The sequence below is a fragment of the Bubalus kerabau genome, chromosome 4 (genome assembly GCF_029407905.1).
Source record: "Bubalus kerabau isolate K-KA32 ecotype Philippines breed swamp buffalo chromosome 4, PCC_UOA_SB_1v2, whole genome shotgun sequence".
Lineage (NCBI taxonomy): Eukaryota > Metazoa > Chordata > Mammalia > Artiodactyla > Bovidae > Bubalus > Bubalus kerabau.
The window spans coordinates 130388668-130401752 of NC_073627.1; the positions used below are offsets into that span (position 1 = coordinate 130388668).

The 13085-nt window shown below is 47.3% G+C and overlaps 1 protein-coding gene and 1 long non-coding RNA gene across 3 annotated transcripts in view; one reads left to right on the top strand and one right to left on the bottom strand.

The window, feature by feature from the left end:
* Positions 1–6853: 6853 nt before the first annotated feature.
* LOC129650305 (uncharacterized) lies at positions 6854–10599 on the bottom strand. The gene is made up of 3 exons (XR_008713710.1): positions 9889–10599; positions 9258–9471; positions 6854–7683 (listed from the first exon to the last, which is right to left on the bottom strand). It is a non-coding gene; the product is annotated as an uncharacterized LOC129650305 (long non-coding RNA).
* GALNT12 (polypeptide N-acetylgalactosaminyltransferase 12) overlaps positions 8876–13085 on the top strand; it is a 32029-nt gene continuing 27819 nt past the window's right edge. For both annotated transcript variants that reach the window (XM_055578616.1, XM_055578617.1), the window contains exon 1: positions 8876–9310. In XM_055578616.1, coding sequence (XP_055434591.1) covers positions 8946–9310 — 365 coding nt within the window. In that variant the 5' untranslated portion in view covers positions 8876–8945. The remainder of the gene's footprint in view (positions 9311–13085) is intronic.

Sequence of the window (13085 nt, forward strand, 5' to 3'; positions counted from 1 at the left end):
CCACTGCAGGGGGAGCAGGTTTGATTCCCTAAGAGGGAACGAAACTAAGATCCTGCATGCCATGCAGATCAGGCAAAAAAAAAAAAGAGAGAGAGACTATGATCCCTTAAGTGCCTGCCTAAGAAAGCTCAAGGCTATCCAAAGAATTTGCTGTTTGTTCTGTCCAACACCTAACCAGAGGCCCCTGACCACCTTTTCTTACAGCATTTACTAAAAGGGGCTTACAGTTGTAAATCTTTCTCTGTCCCTTAAGATGTGTATATATCTCCTAAAATTCAGGAGTATCTTTCTCAAAGACCTGAAAGCCATTCTTTTAAAATGCAATCATCAGAAAGGACAGGGCCTCTGTTTCCCAGCCACAGCGGGAACACAGAATCTGACTTTGATGACTGCCAGCCAACAGACATGTCTGGGCTAATCATTTACACTGACCAATCCTTTGTAATTTTTCACTTCTTCAAGTTTACTTAAAACTCCCAGTTACCTCTGTACAAATCAAAGTTGAATGAGTTCATACTGGACCCTCTTTCCTAGTGCAATAGTGTGTTACTGATTCAAATCTGTTCTTCCCACTTTAACTAGTGTCCAGCTTTGTTTATCATTGACACGTGCTCATTATAGCATGCCTATCCCCTAGCGTGGTACCTAGCACATCACAGATGCTCAATAATATATCCTGTTGAAATATGTTGATTAAAATCACCCATTTGTTCCAGTTATCTATCGTTGTGTTACAGACCATCCCAAAACTTCATGGTGTAAGACAATATTATGTTCATGGATTCTGTGGGTCAGGGGTTTGAAGACAGAACTTCTCTGGTCTGATGTCTGGGGACACAGCTGAGATGATGTGAAATGACTGACGAGGATCTGCTTCCAAGATGGCTTCTTCACTCACCTGTCTGATGCCTGGGCTGTTTGGGGTGGCTGAAGGTTGGGTTCAGCTGACACTGTTTGACTGGGTGTCTACCTATGGCCTCTCTAGCATGATGGCATCAGGATAGTCATATTTCTTTCCTGGCAGCTCAAGACTCCAAGAACAGTGGGCCCATGAAGTTTCCCAAGGTGGAAACTTCATGGCCTTTTATACCTAACCTAAGAAGTTAAACCTAACTTCTTTGCTAACTTCTTTTCTACTATAAACCTAACTTCTTTGCTACCATATTCTATTGGTTGAAGCACTTATAAGTCTGCCTTGATTCAAGGGGAGGGAGTTTCAAAGAATTTGCAGCCTTGCTTTATTTATTTTTGTTTATTTATTGGCTATACTGGGTCTTGTTTCTGTGTGTGGACATTCTCTAGGTGCGGTGACCGGGGGCTACTCTTGTGTTGTGGTGCATGGTCTTCTTATTGTGGTGGCTTCTCTTGTTCCAGAGCATGGGCTCTAGAGCATGTGGACTTCTTTTGCTATGGCTTGAGGGCTCTAGTGTGCAGGTTCAGTGGTTTCTGGCGCATAGGCTCAGTTGCCCTGTGGCATGTGGAATCCTCCCAGACTAGGGATCGAACCCATGTCTCCTGCATTGACAGGCAGATTCTCCACCACTGGAGCACCAGGGAAGTTCTGCAACCTGGTTTTAAAATCACCATAGTATCAGAGTCAGATTTGGGAAGAATTCTCTTGCAACTAATCCTCTGTATCAGTGAGGATTAGACTTGACTGCCTAGGACAGAAAACCCATAGAAACAGTGGTTTCAGTACTATAGAAGTTTATTTCTCTCTCACATAAACAAAGCCTGGAAGGAGGCCATCTGGACTGGTTCAGTGTCCACAATGTTAAGGAACTGGACTCCTGCCATGGTGTTTCACCATTTTCAGTGGATGACCCAAGGAGGTTGGTTGAGCTTGTCTTCATAGCCACAATCCAGCCAGCAAGAAGAAAAGGTAAGGAAGTTTCCTTTGAGGACATGACTCAGAAGCCCCATCTGACACCACCATTTATGGCCCATCAGTGGCACACTTAAGTCACTTGGCCATGCCTAGCTGCAAGGAAGGCTGGGAAATCTAGTCTTTATTTTGGAAGATCAAGGGTCCAGAAAAATAAGCAATTTTTTTTTAAAAAGGATTCTACTGTTAAGGAAAATGAGAAGATTGGATTTTGGCAGATACTTAGCAGTCTCTGCCACACCTTTTTATCCTGTTCTATTTCCTGTTCTGCTGATCAGCAGTAGGCCTGAACAAGATGCTTCCTCTGGCCTGGTTACCAAGTTCTCTGGTAATTAGGGAGGAGGATGCTGCAATCTAATAAAGAAGTTGAAAAGATTAAGCAAATAAAGTGTCAAGGCTCTGATTTCAGGGAGAAGAACTGGAGCACCACCCAATCAGCCTCCTTTCTACTTTTCTGGGTGGTTTTCCCCTGGGATTTCTGGGAGCAGATTTTGAAAACTCCCAAACAGATTTGCTAAGTTCTTTCCAGCAAGACCTAAAGAATTCATGTCTGTTACATTTTGGGAATAACTTCTCTCTGCACTTAACCAGGCTGAGCCCTCCATCAAGTATTAATACTTTCCCACTGAATTCAAATAGGTGCCTACAGAAGTGAGTGTGTGACACAAAGTCAGCCATGAATCGAGCACTTATGATGTGTCTGACACTGAACCAAGTTCTGGGATCATAAAGTTACCTCGGCCTTAATGAAAGGTGAAAGTGAAGTCGCTCAGTCGTGTCCAACTCTTTGCGACCCCATGGACTGTAGCCTACCAGGCTCCTCGCTCCATGGGATTTTCCAGGCAAGAGTACTGGAGTGGGTTGCCATTTGCCGTCTCCAGGGGATCTTCCCGACCCAGGGATCGAACACAGGTCTCCTGCATTCCAGGCAGACGCTTTACCATCTGAGCCACCAGGGAGGTCTCAGCCTTAGTCCTTTACATTCTTTTTGTTACAAGGCCAGGTTGTGAATTAAATACAATCCATTCCCAGGTGGCGGTAGTGGTAAAGAGCGCACCTGCCAAGGCAGGAGACATAAGAAATGTGGGTACGATCCCCTGGAGAAGGGCACGGCAACCCATTCCAGTGTTCTTGCCTGGAGAATCACATGGGCAGAGGAGCCTGGCGGGCTACAGTCTGTGGGGTCATAAAGATCCATAGGGTCCTAAAAAGTCAGACACGACTGAAGCGACTTAGCACACAGTGTAGCAAGAACATTGAATTGTGCCCCTCCCCCTCAAAGATCTTTACAGATGTAATCAAGTTAAGATTACACTATAATCAAGATATAGGATCAGGGCTGGCATTAGGGTGAGATGAATGAGGTGAGCTGTGTAACCACAAGGTTCAGTTCAGTTCAGTTGCTTAGTCGTGTCCGACTCTTTGCGACCCCATGAATCGCAGCACGCCGGGCCTCCCTGTCCATCACCAACTCCCGGAGTTCACTCAAACTTACGTCCATCGAGTCACTGATGCCATCCAGCCATCTCATCCTCTGTTGTCCCCTTCTCCTCCTGCCCCCAATCCCTCTCAGCATCAGAGTCTTTTCCAATGAGTCAACTCTTTGCATGAGGTGGCCAAAGTACTGGAGTTTCAGCTTTAGCATTATTCCTTCCAAAGAAATCCCAGGGCTGATCTCCTTCAGAATGGACTGGTTGGATCTCCTTGCAGTCCAAGGGGCTCTCAAGAGTCTTCTCCAACACCACAGTTCAAAAGCATCAATTCTTCGGCACTCAGCCTTCTTCACAGTCCAACTCTCACATCCATACATGACCACAGGAAAAACGATAGCCTTGACTAGACGGACCTTTGTTGGCCAAGTAATGTCTCTGCTTTTGAATATGCTATCTAGGTTGGACATAACTTTCCTTCCAAGGAGTAAGCGTCTTTTAATTTCATGGCTGCAGTCACCATCTGCAGTGATTTTGGAGCCCAGAAAAATAAAGTCTGACACTGTTTCCACTGTTTCCCCATCTATTTCACATGAAGTGATGGGACCGGATGCCATGATCTTTGTTTTCTGAATGTTGAGCTTTAAGCCAACTTTTTCATTCTCCACTTTCACTTTCATCAAGAGGCTTTTTAGTTCCTCTTCACTTTCTGCCATAAGGGTGGTGTCATCTGCATATCTGAGGTTATTGATATTTCTCCCGGCAATATTGATTCCAGCTTGTGTTTCTTCCAGTCCAGTGTTTCTCATGATGTACTCTGCATATAAGTTAAATAAGCAGGGTGACAATATATATCCTTGACGTACTCCTTTTCCTATTTGGAAACAGTCTGTTGTTCCATGTCCAGTTCTAACTGTTGCTTCCTGACCTGCATACAGATTTCTCAAGAGGCAGGTCAGGTGGCATGGTATTCCCATCTCTTTCAGAATTTTCCACAGTTTATTGTGATCCACACAGTCAAAGGCTTTGGCATAGTCAATAAAGCAGAAATAGATGTTTTTCTGGAACTCTCTTGCTTTTTCCATGATCCAGCGGATGTTGGCAATTTGATCTCTGGTTCCTCTGCCTTTTCTAAAACCAGCTTGAACATCTGGAAGTTCACGGTTCATGTATTGCTGAAGCCTGGCTTGGAGAATTTTGAGCATTACTTTACTAGCATGTGAGATGAGTGCAATTGTGCGGTAGTTTGAGCATTCTTTGGCATTGCCTTTCTTTGGGATTGGAATGAAAACTGACCTTTTCCAGTCCTGTGGCCACTACTGAGTTTTCCAAATTTGCTGGCATATTGAGTGCAGCACTTTCACAGCATCATCTTTCAGGATTTGAAATAGCTCAACTGGAATTCCATCACCTCCACTAGCTTTGTTCATAGTGAGGCTTTCTAAGGCCCACTTGACTTCACATTCCAGGATGTCTGGCTCTAGGTCAGTGATCACACCTTCGTGATTATCTGGGTTGTGAAGATCTTTTTTGTACAGTTCTTCTGTGTATTCTTGCCACCTCTCCTTAATATCTTCTGCTTCTGTTAGGTCCATACAATTTCTGTCCTTTATTGAGCCCATCTTTGCATGAAATATTCCCTTGGTATCTCTAATTTTCTTGAAGAGATCTCTAGTCTTCCCCATTCCGTTGTTTTCCTTTATTTCTTTGCATTGATCTCTGAGGAAGGCTTTCTTATCTCTCCTTGCTATTCTTTGGAACTCTGCATTCAGATGCTTATATCTTTCCTTTTCTCCTTTGCTTTTCGCTTCTCTTCTTTTCACAGCTATTTGTAAGGCCTCCCCAGACAGCCATTTTGCTTTATTGCATTTCTTTTCCATGGGGATGGTCTTGATCCCTGTCTCCTGTACAATGTCATGAACCTCAGTCCATAGTTCATCAGGCACTCTATCTATCAGATCTAGTCCCTTAAATCTATTTCTCACTTCCACTGTATAATCATAAGGGATTTGATTTAGGTCATACCTGAATAGTCTAGTGGGTTTCCCTACTTTCTTCAATTTAAGTCTGAATTTGGCAATAAGGAGTTCATGATCTGAGCCACAGTCAGCTCCGGGTCTTGTTTTTGTTGACTGTGTAGAGCTTCTCCATCTTTGGCTGCAAAGAATATAATCAATCTGATTTCGGTATTGACCATCTGGTGATGTCCATGTGTAGAGTCTTCTCTTGTGTTGTTGGAAGAGGGTGTTTGCTATGACCAGTGCATTTTCTTGACAAAACTCTATTAGTCTTTGCCCTGTAGATTCTGCCTTTATTAGAGTGGCCCACATCCAATGACCAGAGCCCTTAGAAGATAAGTAGAAGGGACAAAGAGGCAAAATCATAAGAGTGTCATATGAGTGTGGAGGCAGAGATTGGAGTAAGGCAGTCAAGGAATGCCAAGGATGGCTGACAAGGGTGAAAGAGATTCTCCCCTGGAGTCTTCAGGGAGACTGTGGCCCTGCTAATAAGACTGATTACAGAACTCTAGCCTCCAGAATGGAGAAGACAATGGCACCCCACTCCCGTACTCTTGCCTGGAAAATCCCATGGGCAGAGGAGCCTGATAGGCTGCAGTCCATGGGGACTCGAAGAGTCGGACATGACTGAGGGACTTCACTTTCACTTTTCACTTTCATGCATTGGAGAAGGAAATGGCAACCCACTCCAGTGTTCTTGCCTGGAGAATCCCAGGGATGGGGGAGCCTGGTGGGCTGCAGTCTATGGGGTCGCACAGAGTCAGACACGACTGAAGCGACTTAGCAGCAGCAGCCTCCATAACTGAGGGGATAAATCTGTGTTGTTTTCAGCCACCTAGTTTGTGGTACTTTGATATGTCAGTTCTCGGAAACTAATAGACATGGCCGGTTTGACGTGTCACCTTGAAAGTGAAAAGTGAAGTCGCTCAGTCGTGTCTGACTCTTTGCGACCCCATGGACTGTAGCCTACCAGGCTCCTCTGTCCATGGGATTTTCCAGGCAATAGTACTGGAGTGGATTGCCATTTCCTTCTCCAGGGGATCTTCCGGACCCCTTGGCTAGGCTTTAATCCTTAGTTATTCAATCAAACAATAATCTAGATGTTGTCTTGAAGGCATTTTGTAGATATGATTAACATTTATGATCAGCTGACTTTAAGGAAGGAGGTTGTTTAGGTGAGCATGATTTCATCAGTTAAAGCCCTGATGAGCAGAACTAAGATTGCCCTAGAAAATAAATTCTGCCTGTGGACTGTCACAGAGTTTCAGCCTGTCCTTCCTGATGGCCTGCCCTACAGATTTTGAACTTGCTTGACCAGTCTCCACAACTGCATAAGCCAGTTTCCTGTGATAAATCTCAATATATCTTTTACTGCTTTGTTTCTTGTGTGGAACTCTGACTAATATACAAAAGGATAATGTGAACTTCAAATACGTTTACCTAAAAAGCTATGGAATTGCTGAAGGCTTCATGGAGGAGGTGGCTTTTGGCAGGGCCTTGAAGGATGGGTAGGAGTTTGTTAGGTGGGGAAAAGCTTTTCCAACAGAGAGAACAGCCTGTGCAAAGGCCTGGAAACCATGCCTCCTCTACCCTCAGTGATAGGCTTACAGAATTTGGAGTCACATTCTGGGGGCCTCTCCTGCAAACTGAGGACTTCAGCACTTGTCCTGGAGGCTAGGGAGTCTCCTTTATTTTTTGTTCTTTTTATGTATCTCTTTATTTTTTGCTTTTAAAACACCAAGATATAACTTTCATAGGTCTAGTGCACAGGTTTTAAATAAGAACTTGGTGAATTTTTGGATATGTATATATCCATGTAATCCCCACTATAATCAAGATATAGAATCTGGGCTGGGATTAGGATGAGGTGAGTAAGGTGAGCAGTGTAAGCACAGGGTCAGATTTTGCTTTTAAGATTTTGATATTTTGTTCATCATGGACTTTTGGCATTCATTTTGATTTTGAAAACTATTGTTTATTTTGATTACTTAGGTTTATTTGGCCCATATTTGAATTTTCCACCTTGGAGAGAGCCTCATGCCTCACTATAGTTTAGACCCTATTAAATATTTCCAGCAAGCTTCCCTAGGGAAAACCTGGAGCCAAGGCCCAGGGTACTTAACATGAAGGCCTGGGGATGTGTGCAATCATGTTATGGGTGCCTATGCATGTTTTTCTCAAGGGATAGTTCATTCCTTTGATCAATTTCTTGGAAAGAAAGTGAAAGTGAAGTCGCTCAGTCCCGTCGGCCTCTTTGCATCCCCATGGATTGTAGCCCACCAGGCTCCTCCGTCCATGGGATTTTCCAGGCAAGAATACTGGAGTGGGTTGCCATTTTTCTTGGAGGCATCTGTAAAGTGAGGAATAAGAAACAGAGTAGGTATTGACTAACAGGGAGCCAGTGGAGGGTTTGTTATGCAAGGTATGGGAGCAATAAGTCCTAGGTCGGTATACCTGCAGGCCTCAATGAAATAGCCTGGAGTCAATTAGCCTCACTGTGCCTGGGTCTCCTCATCTGTAAAATGGAGTAGTCCAATCCTCTCTTATTGGACCTACATTCCATCTGGTTGGGAAGATCCCCTGGAGGAGGGCGTGGCAACTCCACCTCCATTCCAGTATTACCTGGAGAATCCCCATGGATGGAGGAGCCTGGTGGGCTACAGTCCATGGGGTCGCAAAGAGTAGGACACGATGGGCGACTAAGCACACAACAGCACAAAGGTCAGAGGAGATAATGGCAGTGAAATTTGTAGCGCCCTGCACAGCGCATCGAAGAAGGCAATGGCAAACCACTCCAGCACTCTTGACTGGAAAATCGCATGGACGGAGGAGCCTGGTAGGCTGCAGTCCATGGGGTCGCGAAGAGTCGGACACGACTGAGCGACTTCACTTTCACTTTTCCCTTTCACGCATTGGAGAAGGAAATGGCAACCCACTCCAGTGTTCTTGCCTGGAGAATCCCAGGGACGGCAGAGCCTGGTGGGCTGCCGTCTATGGGGTCGCACAGAGTCGGACACGACTGAAGCGACTTAGCAGCAGCAGCAGCACAGCGCATTCGCCCAACACTTACGGAGTACTTACGACGTGCCAGGAGCTGAACTGAGTCTATACCTTTTTAATAAAGCCCACAATTCGGCGAAGGAGGTCCGCGTCTCAGCTAGCCGGCGTGCTGCTGCTGCTGCTAAGTCGCTTCAGTCGTGCCCGACTCTGTGCGACCCCATAGACGGCAGCCCACCAGGCTCCCCCGTCCCTGGGATTCTCCAGGCAAGAACACTGGAGTGGGTTGCCATTTCCTTCTCCAATGCGTGAAAGGGAAAAGTGAAAGGGAAGTCGCTCGGTCGTGTCCGACTCTTCGCGACCCCATGGACTGCAGCCTTCCAGGCTCCTCCGTCCATGGAATTTTCCAGGCAAGAGTACTGGAATAGGGTGCCATTGCCTTCTCCGTGGGGACCCTGCAAATATTCGCCCCCTCTGCAGGCGGGCTGGGCGGGAAGGGGGCGGGGCGCAGGTGGGGCGGGGAGGGGGCGGGGCGGCGCGGTGGTTCCGGGATCCGGGTCTCGGGCTGCGCCGCCGCCTGGGGCGCGCCGGGCGCTGGCCGCAGCTGGCGGGCGCATGTTGGGGCGTGCGGCGCGGAGACGCTGCCCGCGAGGGCTGCGGCGCGGCCGGGAGGCGCTGCTGGCACTGTTGGCGTTGCTAGCACTGGCCGGGCTGGCCTCGGTGCTGCGGGCGCGGCGCGGGGCCGGGGCGGCCGAGCCTGGACTCCGGCGCACCCAGCGCTCCGGGCGGCGCGACCCGGTCCTGCCGCGGCCGCCGGTGCCCGAGGACGCTCTGGGCGCCCACGGCGAGGCAGTGCGGCTGCAGTTGCAGGGCGAGGAGCTGCGGCTGCAGGAGGAGAGCGTGCGGCTACACCAGATCAACATCTACCTCAGCGACCGCATCTCGCTGCACCGCCGCCTGCCCGAGCGCTGGAACCCTCTGTGAGTCCGCAGGTGGCGGGAGGAGCATCGCCCACTGAGTCTCCGCGTCTCAGTTTCCGCGGCGGTGAAGTGGCGGGGTGGGACACGGCTCTCCAAAGACCTGGGGATCTCGTGTTTTGTTGAGTCACTCGCAAGTGGGCAGTGAAAGTGTTCACAGGGGGCTGGGAGTGAAGAAAGTTTTAAAAGTGTTAGTCGCTCAGTCGTACCCGAGTCTTTGCGACCCCAAGGACCGCAGCCCACCAGGCTTCTCTGTCTATGGGATTTACCAGGCAAGGATACTGGAGTGGTTTGCCATTTCCTTTTCCAGGGGATCTTCCCGACCCGGGGATCGAGCCCCGGTCTCCTGCCCTGCAGACAGATTCTCTACCGACTGAGCTACCAGAAAAGTTTTTAAAAGTGACCAAAAAAAAAAAAAATCTCGGAAACCTACAAATCTGCAGACAGGTTTAGTATGAGACCCTTAGGGCGCCCTTCTTGGGTTGTAAGGGACCCCCAACCCCCAGTCTAATTCCTCCTGAAACCTTCTACTCTGGCTAAACTAAGAACCCGTGGGTTTCAGATGGGCTTCACTCACTTACCTGTGTGCGCCAGGGCCCATAAATGAACCAGGAGTGAAGGGAGCCCCGGGCAGGTGAGGTGAAAGGTCAGGGCAGCAAGAAGGGCAGGTCAGAAGCAGCAAGCCTCCTTCCCCCTCTCTGGGAGCTGGATTCCTCAGCTTTACAAGGAAGACAGGGAGGAGCAGCTGGTGGGAAGGGGTTCTTCTGGCACTGGTTCAGCCTAGCTTGCTCCTGTGGGTGACACAGCTGTGGGACCTGTGTGGTCAGAGGCCTCATTCCTGTTGGAGCTGTTGGCTGGAGGGGTTGTGCCCAGGGCTTAGTTAGGAAGGGAACAGGCTGGCGGGTGGAGCCTGGCCTATCACCTTTCCTCTTTTGGCAGGGGTCTTTCAGGTCCCTGATGGAGTCCCCTCCTGAAAGACTTGGTAGAAAAGAGGGCTCAGAGAGGAGATTCTGGGAGAAGCCAGTGGGACAGCTTCCAGTGTGCACCAGGCACCACCCTTCCCTGCTCCTTGTCCTTCCTGCTTACAGGTGTGGAAATAGGCTTAGGTCAGATGACTCACTCAAGGGCCCAGAGCTGGAAAGTGACTAACTGGGCTTGGGGGACATGGCCCTCCTGGCCCCTTGGGCACTGTGCTGATTTCAGGATTTTAGGGAACTGCCCTGTGGATTCTTGGCCAGAGAGAGCATGGATGTCTGCAGGGAGAGACCCAGCTCTGCAGCCATCGGAAAATGTAAATGGTTAGCACCTCACTGTCTCCGCTGCTTTTCAGGATCTACTTGTGTCTAGCCTATGCTTTTACCTTAGGCATCTTCAATGTTTATCTTTTTGAGTAGAGCTTTGTTTGTTAGTGTTGGTAGCAGTTCCTCCCCTTCAACCAAATGGTTAAACACATGTTTATCTCCTTGAAACTCCAGGGGTACTTACTGAGGAGGCAAGGTCTAGGGGAAGCTTTCAGGTCAGACTCAGAGTTGAGACCCAGTTCCTATGAGATAAAACCCTGGCTCTTTTGCTCATCAGCTCTGTGATGTTGGGCAAGTTATCTGGCCTCTCTGAGCCTCAGCTTCCCAATCTACAAAATAAGGGATGGGTAGAAATAACACAAGCTAGGAGTTGATGAAACACCTGACACCTGGGAGCACACTATGTACTCAGTTCTTATTTGTACTGCCAACAGTCCCCTCAGGAGGGTGCTATTAACAGTCATCCAGGGATTGGTCATAAAGTTTTTCTTTTCCAGGTTCTGACTTCCTTTATCATTGGAGGTTGTGAAATCTCTTGGAAACATTGTGGGGTTTATGGTATCCCGTCTCCATGGTGACACAGCTGCCCTGTGTCCTGTCAGGATTTGCTTATAGATCCTGCTGTTGCTTTGACCCTGGGAAGTTAATCCAAACCCAGCGTGATAAGGAATGTGAAGGCCTCTTGCCTTTTAATTCCTGCAGCAAAGCCTGTTGGGTCATTCTTGCCTAGCTGGAGAGAAAGGTGAGCTCTATCTGTGTTAGTCTCAGCCCAGCCAGGCCTTCTGATATGACTGAGGTGTAGCCAGTAGTGTCAGGGCCTTTCATGAAGACTCACTTGTTTATTCCATACAGGCTTGGAGGACCTGATAAGGCCTTGAGATTTTAGCTTTAGGAACTGGAGTAGCAGCTTAGGAGTTCAGTCAGGGTCATGGAGGGTTGGAACTATAATTAGTAACAAGCGGAGGTGTGGTTAGGACCCTTGAAAGTCATAGCAGAAATGGCCCTTGAGGGAGCATCCAGTCTTACTAGAGAGGATAATCTGTGCCCCCAAAGTAACACACAGATCTGGAGCAGAGTCAATCTAGAACCGAGGTCTTTTATTCCCTCCTCCCTTTCAAGATGGAGGCAGTTATTTATCTATTAATTTTAATTACCAAAACAATACATGTTCACTCTAGAAAATTTTTCATATACAGGGAAGAAAAAATGAAAAATCATCCATTAACGTACCACCCTGAGGAGAATCACTGTTAACATTTTGCTGTGTATCCTTCTAGACTTTTAGGTATACAAAATAGATTTTGAAAAAGATATATATGGGTGTGTGAGTGAAAACATATTCAGACATGAGTAAATACAAGGCCCACACACATTTTTAACCAACAGAGGATAAACCTGTTATCATAGGCAAAGAGTTAGGAGCTACCATGGGACTGTTTGGCTTGGTTCTTCTGGTGTCTGCAAGCCTTGATAGCTGCTAGAGACACTTTGAAGTATTGACTCTAATTCCTCGAGATTTGACGTAGACCCCTGCCCTTCTGCAAGGCTCATTATTCACACGCCAGTGGATTAGGTCACAGCTTTTGTTTATTTATTTATTTTTAGTTATGGCACTGAATCGAGGGGGAAAAGGAGGAGAAGGAGGATGACAGAACGTCCTTGCATGGTAGTTTAGAAAGTATAGGGTTTGAAAAACTCTTTCACAAATACTGTCTTATTTGAGCCTGGCAAAGAGAGGGAATTTTCACTCTTGAGATGGTGACAGGCCAAAGTGGGGAATCAGGTAGCTAGGTTTGTGGCCTTGGGAAACTGAACAGTTATGTAAGGGACCATCCCCAGAAAAATTAGGAAGAGTTTTGAGTTGGGCCGAGGCTGGGGCTGATGTGTAACTATGGTTGAAAGCTGAGAGCCTGTGAATTTCTCGCTCCGAAGAGGAAGGATGGGAGTTTTTGAGGGTGTGGGAGAATACCAGAATTAGATAAAATGGGGATTGGTAACAAGTTAAATGCAGCTGAGACTAGTGGTGAAATCACATCCAGTTTACAAAATAGATGGTGGCCAATAATGTACCAATACTTGGAGAAAGTTTCAGTTTTCATTGATCAGTTCTTGAGATAATCATCTTCTGTCATTCTCATTTGCATTCTGACCTGTTATTTTAGCAGGCTAGGAAGTTGGAGTGACGGCACCCTTGGGGCTGTGCAGTTCCACCGCACACGTATGGGGATGCCACGTGTGTGAATGTCAGCTATTCTCTGCCATCGCTGACGAGTTGTGAACCACTGGTTAGAAAAGTGTGTCAATAATACACACAGGTTTTTGCATTTCTCGAATGTTTTGCCCTGGTTTTAGCCTCATTAGTGCTATAGTTGCAGGTGTGTGTCTGAGTTTAAGGACTAGGACTTGGGTGCTAGGATGGCGAAGAGTTTCAACATAGCTCCAAGCAGATAATTCAGCAACAGGTAATGTTTGTGTCT